Source organism: Vulpes vulpes, chromosome 1 (genome assembly GCF_048418805.1).
Source record: "Vulpes vulpes isolate BD-2025 chromosome 1, VulVul3, whole genome shotgun sequence".
Lineage (NCBI taxonomy): Eukaryota > Metazoa > Chordata > Mammalia > Carnivora > Canidae > Vulpes > Vulpes vulpes.
Genome location: NC_132780.1, coordinates 29,856,881 through 29,873,340, shown reverse-complemented (window position 1 = coordinate 29,873,340; position 16,460 = coordinate 29,856,881). Strand labels below are relative to the sequence as shown.

At 43.7% G+C, this 16,460-nt stretch overlaps 1 protein-coding gene across 1 annotated transcript in view; it reads left to right on the top strand.

Annotated features, from left to right (window-relative positions):
• SLC1A1 (solute carrier family 1 member 1) overlaps positions 1-16,460 on the top strand; it is a 77,180-nt gene that overhangs the window by 51,207 nt on the left and 9,513 nt on the right. The window contains exons 3-8 of the mRNA XM_072761747.1: positions 5,603-5,695; positions 7,325-7,439; positions 8,666-8,708; positions 10,099-10,197; positions 13,248-13,432; positions 14,495-14,602. Coding sequence (XP_072617848.1) covers positions 5,603-5,695; positions 7,325-7,439; positions 8,666-8,708; positions 10,099-10,197; positions 13,248-13,432; positions 14,495-14,602 — 643 coding nt within the window. The remainder of the gene's footprint in view (positions 1-5,602; positions 5,696-7,324; positions 7,440-8,665; positions 8,709-10,098; positions 10,198-13,247; positions 13,433-14,494; positions 14,603-16,460) is intronic.

Sequence of the window (16,460 nt, the reverse complement as noted above, 5' to 3'; positions counted from 1 at the left end):
GGGAGCCTGATGAGAGACTGGATCCCAGGACCCCAAGATCATGACCTGAGCCACCCAGGTGCCCCCCATAAATGGTTTTAAGCCCCTTTCTCTGGTTTCTGTACAGACCCTGTCGCCCCTGCCTTATGATGGGTTAGTGTGCATTCCCCTCTCATCTGTCAATGTTCAGTGAGAAGAAATGAGCTTCAAGTGATGCATGAGGCATTCAGACAAAAGTTTAGGAAGTTTCCTGACAATGAAGATCGTTAACATTCCGTGTCCCACAGTCTCTTAAAAAAGTTCACGTACCTTGGATGACTCTAAGATCTATAGTTCAGCAATTTTATTTTTCTGTTAGTTGCTTTTTCTGACTTTTCTTAAGATAGAAAATGTTTGTGATGCCCACAATTGAAGGAACTTATAAATATTTCGAGGATCAAAAAAAAAAGGGAGGAACCCAGAGGAAATGGGTTCTGGGAGTGGATCACAAAGAGAGTGACCAGGCTTCAGCAGGCTTGAGGCATGGCCTGAAAGCAGAGGATCCAGGTAGCTATGGAGAGTAAGACCCCAGGATAAAGCACAGTGATGCCCACCTTTTGGGATGAAGGTGAGCGTGCTGTTTGACCATGCCCCCCAGTAAGTGATGGAGGCCATATTCTTAACCATTATGTCCTGCTGACTCTATCCATGTGCTACCAAATCTAGACCAGTGCTGCCTCATCGAACTTCTGGTGGTGGTAGACATGTTGTCTTTTTGTGCTGCCCGTTGTAGTAGCCACGAGCTACATGTGACCAGATGTAACTAAGGAAGTGATGGAGAGGTGCTGTTCCAGAGTCCAGCATCTGGATTAAGGTAGCATTTGCATGACATCCACTGAGCCAGACCACACATTCTCAACAGGAGCAATATCACCCCCCAAGGCAGCAAATCCTGGCTATTTGGGGTGAAGGAGGAGAAATGTACTCTTTTTAGGTAAAAAATACCTGTGTACGTCTAGTACATAAAATTTATTTAAAAGGCTAGGGGAAGGGATCCCTGGGTGGCGCAGCGGTTTGGCGCCTGCCTTTGGCCCAGGGCGCGATCCTGGAGACCCGGGATCGAGTCCCACATCGGGCTCCCGGTGCATGGAGTCTGCTTCTCCCTCTGCCTGTGTCTCTGCCTCTCTCTCTCTCTGTGACTATCATAAAAAAAAAAAAAATAAAAAAAAAAAAATAAATAAAAGGCTAGGGGAGGGTCAGGGAGAGCAAAGAATGATGGAAAACAAGGTAGGTAGAGAAACATTAAAATGCTAAATATGTTTTCACATCATGTATGAAAAGCATTATTGTTGGTCACTCTGGGGACTGAACCAAACTGCCCTGTGCAGGTGGTTTCTCAGGAGACTACCTGCTGAGTTCCTAATCACTGACAAATGAGTGGATCTTTTAAGTGGGCTCACATTGTAAAGAGGGGATTACCTATTTTTTTAAATGCAGCTTTTTCTGTCACAGGGAAAGCATCAAGTACAAAATTCATAAAGCACCTTGTTTCATGCCCTGGGGACACAGAGAAGAATAAGCCTCAGGCTTTAGGGTCAGTGCAGTGATGGAAATGCATCCTAGGAGATGATGGTTCTTCCTTGTGTCTCCCCTGGGCCCAAGCTGGCAAGGTAAAGAGGTTGTACTGACTTTAGTAACTAAATTTGGAGTTAAGCTTAAGTTTGTTCGTTCAAAATTACTCAGCACCTGCTAAATGCTGGATCCCCTGGTAAGGTCTAAAGAGTGTGCTGTCCAGCATGGCAGCCATTATCCACGTGTGCAGTCAATCACAGTTAAGCAAGATGAAAATTCCTTAGTCACACTGGCCACATTTCAAGTGCTCATTAGCTACATGTAGCTCGTGACTACTACATCAGGCAATACAAACAGAGCATTTCCACCATCGCAGAAGTTCTCTGAGGCAGTGCTGGTCTAGAATTTGGTAGCTTATGGATAGAGCCAGCAGGACATAGTGGTTAGGAATTTGGCCTTTGGAGACACCTGGGTGGCTCAGCAGTGTAGCATCTGCCTTTGGCTCAGATCATGATCCTGGGGTCCTGTCCCACATCGGGCTCCCCATGGGGAGCCAGCTTCTCCCTCTGCCTGTGTCTCTGCCTCTCCCTGTGTGTCTCTCATGAATAAATAAATAAAATCTCAAAAAAAGAAAAAGAATTTGGTCTTTGGGGTCGAATCTGGGTTGGGATCCCAGCTTCACCATTGAGCATGGAAGAAGGTGACACACATAACCTGCAGTCATTGCCCACTACCCAGTGTTTATTGTCATCATTGTTTTTATTATAATTACCATCAACATCATTGCTATTTTTGGCAGGTGGGGTGTGTAGGGCATCCAGACAGGCATTTTATCTTCAAGTTAAATTCAGTAATGTTCCTGTTATCTATGGAGGCTCTGTCCTCAGCAGCACATTATAATCTGAGACCTGGACTTGGGGGCCAGCTCTGCCCCCCAATCAGTGATGACTAGAGAGGTAGAACGGTAACTCTAGAGGTAAAGTGTAGAGAAGGACAATCGTTGGTTCGAACACATTCCTGATCTATCCAGGAGAATTGTAGGACTAAAGTAGTTTTGAGAAACGGGAAATAAAGCCTTTCCCAAAAGTAATTGCAAGACAATTGCTGTACTCCAGCAGAGAGGAGCTGGCTGGCTGCTTTGGGGGATGCATTTGCTTAAGATGTTTCCACCAAGAATCTCATTATTATGAAGCCTTTTATTGCCAGCTGGGTCCTGCAATAGAAGCAGAGGCATCAGCCCATGGCCAAATCATTAAGACAAATTAAGACATATTAACATATGCTGGAAACAATTACCTACATATATTTAATTTGTTTCACTGCTGGAAGAAAACCCCGAGAGGGCACAAAACACATACCCGAGAACAGTTCTCCAGCTACCCTGGAAGCCTGTCACTTGCCAGCACCTTCGGGGCTGTTAGCCACTGAAATTAGACATCTACCCAAGGACACTATGTCTGAAAATACATCCTCTCTTGGACCAGGATTACATGTGCTGATACAGGTTACCTGGAGTTTTGTTGAATTGGTAATTTTTTTTAATCACTCATTTTTGATATAAATAATTATTTGGATTGTTCATGAAATCATGCCCAGAGCTCTAAAATAGGATATTAGACCACATTTTATATTCATATGTAGTTAGCAAACATACATATTTGCGTTGTTTGCTCTTGTAAGATTTTACTTATTTATTAGAGAAAGAGCATGAACAGGGGGGAGTGGCAGGCAGAGGGAGGGGGAGAAGCAGACTCCTGCTGAGCAGGGAGCCCAGTGCAGGGCTGGATCCCAGGACCCCAGGATCATGACCTGAGTTGCAGACAGATGCTTCACCAACTGAGCCACCCCGGTGCCCCTCTTCTTTTAAGAGACAAAAGCTAAATAGATTTTGAGTTGGGGCCTTCGTTGTCTCTTGATGTTTTGTTGTTGTTGCTATTGTTGTTTCTTGCAGAGTTGTTATTTTTGTCTTACCATGAGAAGAAAGTCTTCTCAACCACAGCAAAGTGCATTTTTCCCAGAGAGAGATAATGGAATCTGTCATCAGGGTTATTCTAGGATGTGTCTGTTGCAATATGCCCATCATATGGTAATGGCACAGTCTTGTCCCAAGGCTTGGCGAATGGGCCCTTACAGCATCGTGGGGTGGTCGCTAAAGAGGCCAGAACCCCTTCTGTCAAAATATTAGCTTCCAGAGGAACAATCAACAGCTGGGATGAATGACATGTTTACAGTGAGAGATGATTTGTTCTGTCATCATGATGATGATAGCTTGCTTACAGATTTCTCCGATATACTGAATATGTACAATGATACGTGAGAAGCATAAGCCCCCAGTCACTTTTTTTTAAAAAAGGATAGATCTTTTATGGTGTCAGGAATGAACACACAAGCTACCTGTGTATGCCAGTAGCCTACAGGTTTACTGCCTCTCCTTGGGGCTGCCTCATGCCAACCTCTTCATTTTTCCTGCTGCCTGATACTTCAGGCTTTGACAGTGGTTATGGGACAGCTCACATGTGCTAAAGTTTCAAGTAATTTTCTGTGATGATAATTTGACTCAATATGTGGTTCTCATTTGGAAAATGGGCAGGGTACAGTCTGAAACCTTCAAATGTCAGTTAGCTAAAAGGTGGTTTGGTTGCTTCTCCACTTGCCCTGTCTTCCAACACAGAAGCTATCCAGGTAGCCGCATCATTTGGCTCCCTTTATAGAAGCATCTTTACTGGAGACCAAGGATTTCTAGCAAGAAGGGATGTGTGCCTCCCACCTCCATAATTATTCTTGGCATTCTGGATAGCCCTTCCATTTTTCAGGTGACATTCAGTCATGTTAGAGACCACCATAGACCTTTTGAGACTACTGCTAACAGTGTGGTTGTAAGTCTTTTAAATTGGAAATCTTTACTTATATCATACCGCTTGAAAATGGATATTTTGTCTCACAGAGCCGTACATGATAAGGTTGTTAAGGTAGAAGCAATTTGAAAATCATGGAAAGAATAAGAAAATGTGCCAGCCAGGATAAATAATGAAATTACTGTGATTTATTATTAAAGTTGGCTCTGAGTATCTCCAAAGCTCTGGAGTGGATGATTAAATGCATTATGGTATGGTCCCAAGACAAGATCATGCAGCCATTAAATTTACCCTTGGGAGGGGAATTTGTAACAAGAAAATTCTTATGATACAGTATGAGGAAGAGAGGATTAAAAACTATGGAATTATCTCAACTATGTTTACGAAAAAAATCAAGAAAAAATATTGACAGGAGATTCTCCAGCATATCAACGACAGTTGATGAGATGGAGTGATTTTCATTTTCCTGTTTTCAAATTGTTACAATGAACACATATTGACTTTCATAATCACAAAAGTTATCTTTTTGGTTGACTCTGAGCTTCCTGACAGAAAAGGCAAAAGGGAGACAAGGGTGAGTTTTACAATATTCATTATTTGAGGAAAGAACGGTCTCCATGCTTCAAGATAAACTTTCTGGGTACTGAATTCCAGAAGGGTTTTTCTGGATACTGACTTGAAGGCTGTGGGGGGGATGTGACATACAAATCTTAACGAAGTTCTTAGAGCAGATGTGGGAGGGGAGCTGCTCCTGTCTCATGATCAGCCCCAAGAGCACTGGCTGGCAGTGGGGTGAGCGGGGAGGGAGTTTACCTCTTGCCCCTCTTCTGACTGCATTCTTTGTTGGCAGTTTTGAAGACCTTCCTTTGCCCGTTGCATCTTATCCAGAGGAAATGTGTGAGGCCCAGCAGGTGCAGAGGACAGCTCTTAGCACTTTATTTCACATCTTGAAGATTGAATGACCTCAGTCCTAGAAATCGCTTCTTTTAAAAATTAATGTGACTTGGGATGACTGGGTGGCTCAGTAGTTGAGGATCTGCCTTTGGCTCAGGTCGTGATCCTAAGGTCCTGGGATCCAGTCCCACATTGGGCTCCCCGCAGGAAGCCTGCTTCTCCCTCTGCCTGTGTCTCTGCCTCTCTCTCTGTGTCTCTCATGAATAAATAAAGTCTTTTAAAAAAATTAATGTAACTTGACATCTCCCCCTCCCTTCTTTCAGGTGTTGCTGCACTGGATTCCAGTGTATCCGGGAAAATTGGTCTACGTGCTGTCATATATTATTTCTGTACCACTGTCATTGCTGTAGTTCTAGGTAAGATCTATTTCTGATTCCTTATTCTTCTGTATAATGGTGAATTTTTCTTTCAAAGTAGTTGGACTTTTTTAAATGCACTTTTTTTTTTCCATTCAAAAAGTAGTTTTGTCAAACTAACGTGAAGCTTTTGGGCTTAAAGTCTAAACGGCACCTTTTACATGAAGAAAATATAATACTGACTGAAGTTCAGCTGTGGCACTGCTGATGAATGTCCCTAGTAAAGGCACAGAAAGAGGTTGCCAGTTCTGTGCTTTATCAGGCTCACTGAGTAGAAGGAAGTGAAGTCAAGAGCTTATATAATCTGTAAACTGAATAATTAGTCTGTAATAGTGGAGTTGAGTCTAATTGTGAAATATTTCCAAAAAGATAGCATTTCGGTGCATTTCAAATTCCACATGGTACTGAGAGCTCACAGCATCTTGCCAAATATAAATTCCACTTGAAAAGGGGAGAAAGTTCTAATAAAGGAATGTAGCTGCTCTTGTATGTTTGTCATTCTTTTGTGAAGAAAGTGTGGTCCGTCCTTTGTGACCTAACGTTTTAAAAAGGATGCCCTGAGTGGGCAGAGAGGCTGGGAAGAATCAGCCAGCGTGATCCTGCTGCTTCTGCTTTAATGGATTGTTAGGATGTGGTGAGGTTGGAGTGGTGTTAGGCACCAGGTGTTAGGGCAGGGCCTGAATCCTGTCTTAAACCAAAGCCCCATCTCCCCATGAGGTTCCTGAGGGGAGGGAAGCATGAAGGAAAAAGCCAGTGTGTGTCTCTCCTGCAAGCCTGAGAGGGAAGAGGGGACCACACCCACCATGGTCCTTATATCGCCCCCTGACTCATCTCACTGGCAAAACTGACCTGCTCAGCATCCGGACATCCTGCCCCTGTGGACTGGCATTCCCCCTCCAGTCAAGGAGTCTCTTATGCCTTGATCTCCAGCCTCCCACCTCTGCTTGGACACCCCGAAGGACAGGAACCCATGGTTCCAAGTTCCAAAATGGCACTCACAGATACTCCCCCTTGAGATGGTTCATCACAGCAGGAATCCAAGAGCCATCTCTCCCTCTAAAGTCTATTTGTTCTCATTCCATCCCCTGAGTGTCACAGGGAATACTACTTTTCCTAAACCTAGCCCTTTTTTGGATTATATAACAGCTTTCCAGATATTTGAAGGCTTCTGGTATGGAAGGAAGGTAGGGCTTGTTTTGGAAACACCTCAGAAAAATAACCAGCATCTGTGGGTAAAAGTTACATAAAGATATTGAATGAGTGCCCTGAGTTGGAAAAGGAATCACCCTCATGCCAACCCCTGCCTAGGCTGATCTCATAAGCTAAGGAAAAGAAAATAGAAAATTCTCATTAGCACATCTCTCCAGAAGCAATTCTGGAATGCAACTTAGTTTAAAAAAAAAAGAAGAAAGAAAAATGGGGAAAGTTCCTTCTGGCTCATTTAAATGGAAAAATAGTTAAGGCCACTGCTGAAGTCCCAGCTGAGGCTCAGCATTTTGGCTGGATCTTGGAGTCCTCATTCCAGTATTGGCTGGTACCACCATGCCTACTGGTTCTAAGAAGGATGCTCTGGGGGGGCAGGTGTTCTGGAAGGTTCCTAATGCTCTGTGGTACTCTCCTTGGCCGCAGGCATCGTGCTGGTGGTGAGCATCAAGCCTGGTGTGTCCCAGAAAGTGGATGAAATTGACAGGACAGGCAGCAGCCCCGAAGTCAGTACAGTGGATGCCATGTTAGATCTGATCAGGTGAGTGTCTGGCCAGCGGGGCAGCTCCATAGGCATGCCACCTGCAATACTGTGATCGCATGGGATCCATGCTTGCTCTGCTGTCACTATCTTGAAACTTCTAATAGTTTTTTAATCATTGTGTGTTTTCAGTTAGCCCCATACCCTGAAATCACATGGCCAGGCCTGCTTGCCAGACTGTGGTGCCAAGAGGGGATGGGAAGGAACAGGCTCCTCTGTCCGGATTTTGAATGGACAGAAATGCAGAAAGTATACTTACTGCATTGAGATAGTAGGCTGGGTTGGGGGGTCAGTTCTGAAGCACACTTGAAGAAATACATTTTTTTTTTATTGTACAGGAGAAACCCTCTTATTGGAAGCAATCAGGGCTAAAAATCAGTCAGTTAATTTTAAGATAGAGAATTGTAAAAAAAAAAAAAAAAATGACAGACATGCATTATATTTCCTTGACACTTAAAATTTAAATGCCCTTTTTTTTTTTTTTTTGCCAGTTTCTGACATAGGGCCAAGGTCTTTCCTTCCAGGGTGTCAGTCGATTATAATTTCATATCATTTCTCTTGCACCTGCTACCCTTACAAAGGCATCTTGTATAGTTTCCAGGTTCCATTTCCTTGAAGTAGAACAACAAAACCCTTAGACCTGCAAAGAAAGCTGAATGCCAGTTTTTCTTCCCATTTAGGGGCCCTCTGAACCTGATTTAACCACAGAAATTTTAGTCACCTGTCTTGGTTGAGTTTCTAGGCGTTGCATTTAGTGTTTATAAAAAAACACGCCTTCTGTTTCATACTCCTGTTTCATTGATTCACATCATTTTTAATTCAATAATTATGCTTATATTCATAATTGGCATAAAGAAATTGGGAACCTATGCAGTGGGCTCTCAGTAGGCCTGTGTTCTCATCGGTGAAAACAGAAGCATACAGGGTATTAAGGAGGTGCCTTGACTGTGAGTGTCCACCTGCCAAGGACAGCAAGCGTTTCAGTTCCTCAGTGAATCAGCTAAGCCATGGCTGTTTAAGAGAGCTTTCTAGACTTGGCTGAAGCTCAGCAGGGAAAAAACATCTTAATCCAAGGAAGTATTTGCAAAGGAGAGGCCAGAGGAGAAACCAGAGTACTGGTTCTATGTTCTACTCATGTTCACCAAGGTATTGAGTATGACCAAAAAAAAAAAAAAAAAGAAAAAGAATTTGCCTTAACGTGACACTGCTTTTCATGTCTCCAACAGGAATATGTTCCCTGAGAATCTTGTCCAAGCCTGTTTTCAGCAGGTAAGAATAAGACTTTTTGCCTTCAGGCTGCTCCCTTCTTTGCTTTACCAATTAAGATTTTTATGTCCTGCTATGACCCAAGAACTGGCATGAGCCCATCCGAACTGGCAGGAAAGGTACCTCTGAATGTGTCTGCAGGGCAATCTCAGGTGACTTCTCTGCTTCATGTCTCTGGGTCTTTTGGGCCCTGGAGAAGTCCCCCATTAGATATGATGCTGGCTCCCTTTCCTTGTTTTTGGAGGACCACATGGTATTTGTGAAGAAGCTTAGACTGTCTGCAGAAGCAGCACCCTGCAGGAATAACCCCATCTCCTCCTTCCTTCCTCGCTCATGTTGGGACAGCAATATCTAACCCACATGAGGGCTTAGCGGTCCTGGAGTTTGGTCTTTTTATCTTACATTCTTAAAATTAACTGACCAGTTTCCTTAATCCTTGTGTGCCCATTGCTGGCACGCCACCCACCCACCCCCAGCCATGTAACAAAGCCATGATTTTTCCTCTAGGAAAGCTTCATGGTCTCGTCACTCCACTTCCTTGCTTCCCTTCTCTCTTGTTTATATGTGCACTTGAAGACAGCTGAGTCTATCACAAACTGCTGAATTTATTTACATAAATTGTGTGAACAGAGACCTCTGTGTATACCAACAGAGATGCCATGAAGTTGCTCCCTGCCAAACTTCAGGAGGCACACAACTGCTTCTATTTCAAGGATGCCTTCACGGTTCTGCCACAGTGGTCATTTGTCAGGTTCTCGAGGTTGGCAGAGCCTCTGAGGGATGATGTTTTTGCCTGCTGTAATGGTATACTAGCTTTTTCTTAAAGCTCTCTGCTGAAGCTGGGCAGAACCAAACAAAGGTGAAGGAAGGGAATTTAACAGAAATCTTACTCATGGCCCCACCCTAAAGGGACTGTTGACTTTGGAACAGCCGTGTAGTTCTTGATGTTTCCGAAAATCATGTGATGATTTATCAAAGTGATGAGGTGTTTCTCTCAGAGTAAAATTAACAAATGACTAGACAGATAGAAACACAACGATTGACAGGATCCCTGCACGGTCTCTTAAAGCATCTCCAATAAAACCTGTTCTTTCTTTCCCATTATCACTCTGTTAATTTGTCCCTTATTATGAAAGAAAACATTCTGACATCATTGAATGGCAGCTGTGGGAATCAGGATTTAGACTTCTCGGCCCCACTTTTGCCTCTAAAGTCTCTTGGGAGGTACTATGAAAACCCAGAGCCAAGAGAGGTGACAGAAGCAGAAGCTTTCAGTGGTGCTCCTTTAGCTGAAGTAACATATCCCTGTGGTATAGGCTCAGAGGCTGGAAAAACTCTTATTTTGTTGATTTCTCTGGTCTTTTTTTTTTTTTTTTTTTCCTCCAACATGCAGTATAAAACCAAGCGTGAAGAAGTAAATTCTCCCAGTGAGCCAGGGATGAACATGACGGAAGCATCTGTCACCGCTATCATGACTACTGCCATTTCCAAGGTACCTGGTCACCTGCGCCCCTTCCCCAGTAGGCAGGGGCAGAGTTGTGAGCAAGCAGGAGATGGAAATACAGTCACTACTTGCTAAAATGAATTTGTAACCCCAAAGTCAACACGATGCTCTCATATCACTCTCAGACACACAGGGAGTGGTGAGAAATTTAAGTCACCCAGGGCACACACTCCCAGCTGAGGATGAACAGGGCCGAGCTCTGCTTTTTCTTTTCTTTTTTCTTTTCTTTTCTTTTCTTTTCTTTTCTTTTCTTTTCCTTTTTTCTTTCTTTTCTTTTTTTTTTTTTTTTTTTTAAGTAGGCTCCATGCCCAACATAGGGCTTGAACTCATGATCCTGAGATCAAGAGTTGCATGCTCTACTGACAGAGCCAGCCAGGTGCCCCAGGCTCTGCCTTCTTGCTTCAACTCTTGTTACAAACAAGTGTCCTTTTAGTGGTGTGTTTATGCCACATTTTTCATATTTTTGTGTTTTTTTGTGATAATTTCACTGTTTAAAATGTCACCCAGGCACAGTGCTACAGTGCTGACTTCTATTCTCAGGGCAGGAAGGCTGTGATGTGCCAGATGGAAAATACATGTGCATTAGATCAAGCTTCATTCAGGCCTAAGTGTTGGTTGGGAGTTCATTGTTCATCATTCAACAATATATATTAAATATTTATGTGTTTTTGAACAGAAACACACATAAAGCAAGTTATATACCAACTATTTGATGAAAATGTCGCAAACATTGGTTCCCAGGAACCTGATCTTATAGTTCCCCTGAGAACAAGGATTCAAGATTTGCTAACTCAGTGTTAGTGGGTGACCACTTTGTAGAACTTGACTCCCACGCATTCTGAGAAGGAACTAAACCACACAGAGAAAAGAATGAGTCCTGTTATCTCTATTATCTCTGTCACTCCTTGAGTTGAGTTGGGAACTACTTTAGATTTGCATGACCATGGAAATGTGGAGATGCAGGGCCACATTCCTTATCGGAAACTCTCTTCCCAGATGTGATTCAGAGTCCAGAGTTTTTTACTCTCTATGGGCCACATGGTATAGGCACTGTATGTTTTGCAAACACACTTAAGGGGAATTGGCAACAACCCTCTATGATCAAGGACAGCGACAGTCCTGCGGCAAACTTGTGGATATCCTGCCAGATGAGAGAAATAAACCCTAAGTAGCCTGGTCTCAGTTCAGAATAGGTCCTGCCACCAAGAATTTGCTGTATACCCATCAGTAAAATCCATGGGTTTTGAGAGGTATTGGAATTTCAGCATTAGAGGTTAGAACATATGGGCCTGACATAGTACCTCTTATAGTCTATAGTAGATTTATGCTGAACATTCTCTGCCTCCAAATAGAAAGAGAAGATTTAAGGAAAAAACAGTAATAAATGTTTGGGAGACTTAGAAATTCAAATGAGATAGACCACGGTTTGCTCCTGCTTTCTACTGCAGAAAGTCGTAAGTCCTCAAGCTGGCTCAGGACCCTCTACCACTGGGCTCTTCCCTGGTTTCCCAGGTCCCCTCCCAGTGGCCCTCTCCATCCCATCCAGACCCTCAGTTCCTCCTTCTACCCGCCTTCACATGGGAAGACTTTTGTGAGCACCCTGCATAAGCTAGGCTTGCTAGGTATCAAGATGCCACTGGTGCAGACAGATCTGCCCTCTGCCCTCAGATGACCAGCAGTGAGCATTGCAATAGGGAGGAACAGGATTCTCTGGGGGCATTTAACAGAAACAAAGTAAGCCTTTGGAGGCCATAAAGGAGGAGTAGGGAGTAGGGACTCTCCAGGCAGGGTGGGGCTGTCCAGTGCATGATGACTGGCCTGCTTACACCGTTTTTCTGAAGTGTGCTTTCACCTCCTGGCTGCCTGCCACTCAGGCTGAACTCTCCCTCACCCCACGGCCATCAAATCCATCTCTGTCTGATGCCTGCAACTTGTAGCTTGGCCACGCAGTTAATTACGCACCACCTTGCCATCACTGGTTTGTTTTTCTTACAGTTAATCTTATCTATCTAGCTGTAGTTGAAGACTTACACTCTAGCCAGTGCAGCAAGCACACTCTAGCTGTTTGATCAATACGAATTTGAGCATATCAGATTATAAGTAAAAAATGACTGACATACCAGGAGCTTATCAACCATTTATAATACTTTATAAACCTGGTTTGTACCACTGAGATTATGTTATCTCCCTGTGAAATCTCGCAGTAAATCTCATGCTGCCCCCACTCGGATTAAGTTTTCTCAGCATATCTCTTTGCTGTTCTTACCCGGGATCCAGTGAAGGAATGGTTCATAGTAGCAGGCATTTGGTTAATATTTATATCTCTAGGGGATCCCTGGGTGGCTCAGCTGTTTAGCGCCTGCCTTCGGCTTAGGGCGTGATCCTGGAGTCCTGGGATCGAGTCCCACATCGGGCTCCCTGCATGGAGGCTGCTTCTCCCTCTGCCTGTGTCTCTGCCTCTCTCTCTCTGTCTCTCATGAATAATAAATAAAATCTTTAAAAAATATATTTATATCTCTAAAGTCCCATTGATCATCCAAGATTAGAGTCAGTAAACAATGTTCCTTTGCTTCACCACCAGGATAAAACAGATAGTAAGATATCCTAAAAATGTTCACCATGGTAAATATTTTGCTCTTCCTTCATTATTAATTCCCATCTTTTTCACACACTCCAAATGTAGCGAAGTTGTTAAAATAACCCTGAAAAGTGCCTTCATTCTAAAGTTCTTGTTAAAAATGCAAGATATCCCAGAATAAGAAATGTTCAAAAGACATCTTCAAGTTTGGATTTTTTGAAAAAAAGGGAAAAAAAAATCACTTCAGTGGCAGAGGGTGGGGGCAGTACAAACTTGATACATGCGTAGGTGGTTTGTTGTTTGTTGTGTTTTTTTTTTCTTCTCCCCGAGTATTGTTGACTCTGATGGGTAGATTACTAGTTTATTATTTTTGGCTATTGAATCTTCTCATTTCAGGGCCTCTGCATTCTAACAAAGTTATAATTGTGCATCAATATTTTCTCTTGGTTTTGATCCACAGAACAAAACAAAGGAATACAAAGTCGTAGGCATGTATTCAGATGGCATAAATGTCCTGGGCCTGATTGTCTTTTGCCTCGTCTTTGGACTTGTCATTGGAAAAATGGGAGAAAAAGGACAGGTTCTGGTGGATTTCTTCAATGCTCTAAGTGATGCAACCATGAAAATTGTTCAGATCATTATGTGGTGAGTAGATGCCAGTGAATGCCATCTTGCTTCTCCTGACAATTGTCTCCTCAAAATTAGAATACAGAGGCCTGTGTTTCTCCACTGACCTCACCCCAGGAAGGATAAACATGGAATGCTGAGACACTAGAATAGTCAGTAATTCTACATATTACTTAGGAGTTAGTTCACTAACAAGAATCTGCGTATCAGCCATTGTCTTTTCTACCAAAGCCCTTGATCGGCTTGTCCCCAACCAGCATTTATCTAAGAAATAACTCTTAAAATAGTGATTTAAAGGGGCTCTTTACACATCAGAACACAAAGTGCTCTCCTTAAATGAGCATACCAGCGGTGCCACCTACACATCTGCCCCATCCCTGGAAGTATCAAAAAGTCTATCTTTTCTAGGTGATCTCTGCCCCCATTTATCTCATACTGAGTTGACTCAACATTATTTACCCCGAAATGTAGACAATGACAATGACGCAAAAGGTTTAATTATTTCAGCCACTTACTTCTGCTGAACCTCAGCTTCATCATCCGTTAAAAAAAAAAGCGGGGGAGACAATAAATGTCTCCCCCTTGAGCTGGGAGAAGTACATTAAGGGACATGATGTATGTCAAATACTTAACCCAATACCAGGCATGTAATTAGGACTCCAGAAACAGAGCTGTTATGACCACTTCCACTACTAATTGTATTGCTCGGTTGCTGAATCTACCACCTGGGAAACAAGATGACCGGGGCTAGAAAGAGCATGGTGGCCATGTATGGAGGGTCAAGCAAAAGTTGAGATCTGCAGATGGGACCATCCACTGGACATATGTGCACCGGGAGCAAGGCATGGGATATGCCCCTGTTTAACCATGTGTGTACATGCACAGGTACTGAACCCTGGCGCCAGTGTGGTCCACCAGGGCCTGAGGCTGGCACCTTAGCTTTATTGTGTACCAGGTGCTCCTCCCAGCTGAGCGCACATACCGAGCCAGGGGGCATGCCCTGGCTTGTTTTTTGCACAGCAGTCCCACCTCAAGAAGACACCTGATAATGGGAGTGTCTTTGCTCTGCTTGCTTTCTAGTTACATGCCACTTGGCATTTTGTTCCTGATTGCTGGGAAGATCATAGAAGTTGAAGACTGGGAAATATTCCGCAAGCTAGGCCTTTACATGGCTACCGTCCTGAGTGGGTATGTCAGACTTGAGAGAGGGGAAGCAGGAACTGTGTTTGAGCCAATGGATCACTGCTGAGAAGCTGCATTTCAGTTATAATCGGCTTCTCCCATGTGTGGAGAAAGAGGGGGTTCAGAGATAAGAGAGCAGGGTGGAGGGGCTGCCCTTTAACAGCTGTACTGGGGGAGGATCATACTGTGCTAATTGCCAGATTTTGGCAGAACAGCCTGGACCATGGTTTATTGCTGCCTTTATTAGTTGTGTTAAAATCATTTTTTAAAACGAGCAAAACCTACTGGTGGCCTCTCTTGGCATTCACTTCTCCAAGGATGGAAACTCACCAAATTAGTAAGAATAGCCCACAAGTACCCCAACCCCAAGAAAGAAATCAGGCAGAGCCTAAATGAAATGAGACTTGGGCAAGTAGGAGCAGGTGGCCAGTTGGTTCCAATCCTGTTGATGGGACTGGTAACCACTACCACACTCTGCACCATCAGAGGGTCAGAGAGGATGTTGGGAAAATCTTCAGGCTGGGAGGAATTATGAAAAACAGAGAGGCAGCCTGGGGACAGGTCATTTACATATTTATCTCAGCCCAGTTACTGGTTCCTTGAGGGGAGACAGGGTGGGAAAAGTTAGGAATGGTGCCCCTGGATATCCAGCAGGGGCAGGATACATCACATGTGCTAAGAAATATGGACCAAGGGAATGAATAAACAACATCCAACACTCCCACAGGTCAGTGGCCCCAAACACCCACCTTGAGCAGTGAGCTCACCTGTTGGAACCCAAGTGTCCTGGGGAGTTAATCTGTGTTTACCAAGAGCACAGCCCTGTCAGCCAAGGAGAAGCCTGGATGTCTACAATGGGAGGGCCAACGTCCAATCCCAGGGCCCCAGGGTATGGGAGCAGGACTCTCTACCCTTCTAGAGGCCAGGGCCTGTGTACAGGCAGTGATTTGGCTGAGGCATATCATGCTAAAACACATTTCTGCTTGTTTCTGTTCAATGACCCCTACCATGGTTTCTAACAGAAAACTAAATTTCTCATAGTTCTTAGCCACAAGCTGGGAATCTAGAAGACCCTCACGATGGACCTCTAGGATCTGTATTTTCAATGGCCATTTCTTCTTATTTCAGCTTTGAATAACTGATCTGTAAACTCTAAGTTGCCCCCTAGAGGCATCTGCTGGCTCGGTCTCATTTTTTAAGTCCCCTGTTTTGCATAACCTGTGTATTTCTACATGAAACAAGGAATCATTTCAGAAGGCAGGAATAATAAAGAAAAAAGGAAAAAAAAAAAGAAAAGAGGGTCAGTCCTGAAGAATTATTGTAGGAGGGCAGGGACTTCCTCCTTACTGCATCCTGCCTGCCCTTAGATGGGCACCATCCAGCAGGATGGCAGTGTGGCCCAGGGAACAGAGGGCCTGGGTGTATGGTAAGAATTTATGGTAGAGGTTTATGTGGAGCCATGGAGCTACCATGGATGAAAGGGTCCACTTGACCTGGGAAAGTGAGGGAAGCCTTCCTGGAGGAGGGGGCCCTTGTGCTGAGCCTTAGAAGAGGGATAAGAATTCAGCAGCAAGAGGAAGTGATGTTAGTACCTATTGCAAGAATAGCACATATGGGGCTTGGCAGCATGACATACCTGTTCTGTGAGCTCTGAAATGTGGATGCAGCTACTGGCTTCACTGCTTTGACAAAATACTTCATTTGCTGAGTCAGTCTCCTAATCCTCAGTGGTTAAATGAAGGAGACATATATCCCTGTCCTGCTTTTCATTTTCTCTTGGGTCATTATGAAAATCAAGTGATATATCATGAATTTTTTTTAAAAAAAAAAGCTTTTTGGAAAAAAAGGATTAATATGAAGAGAG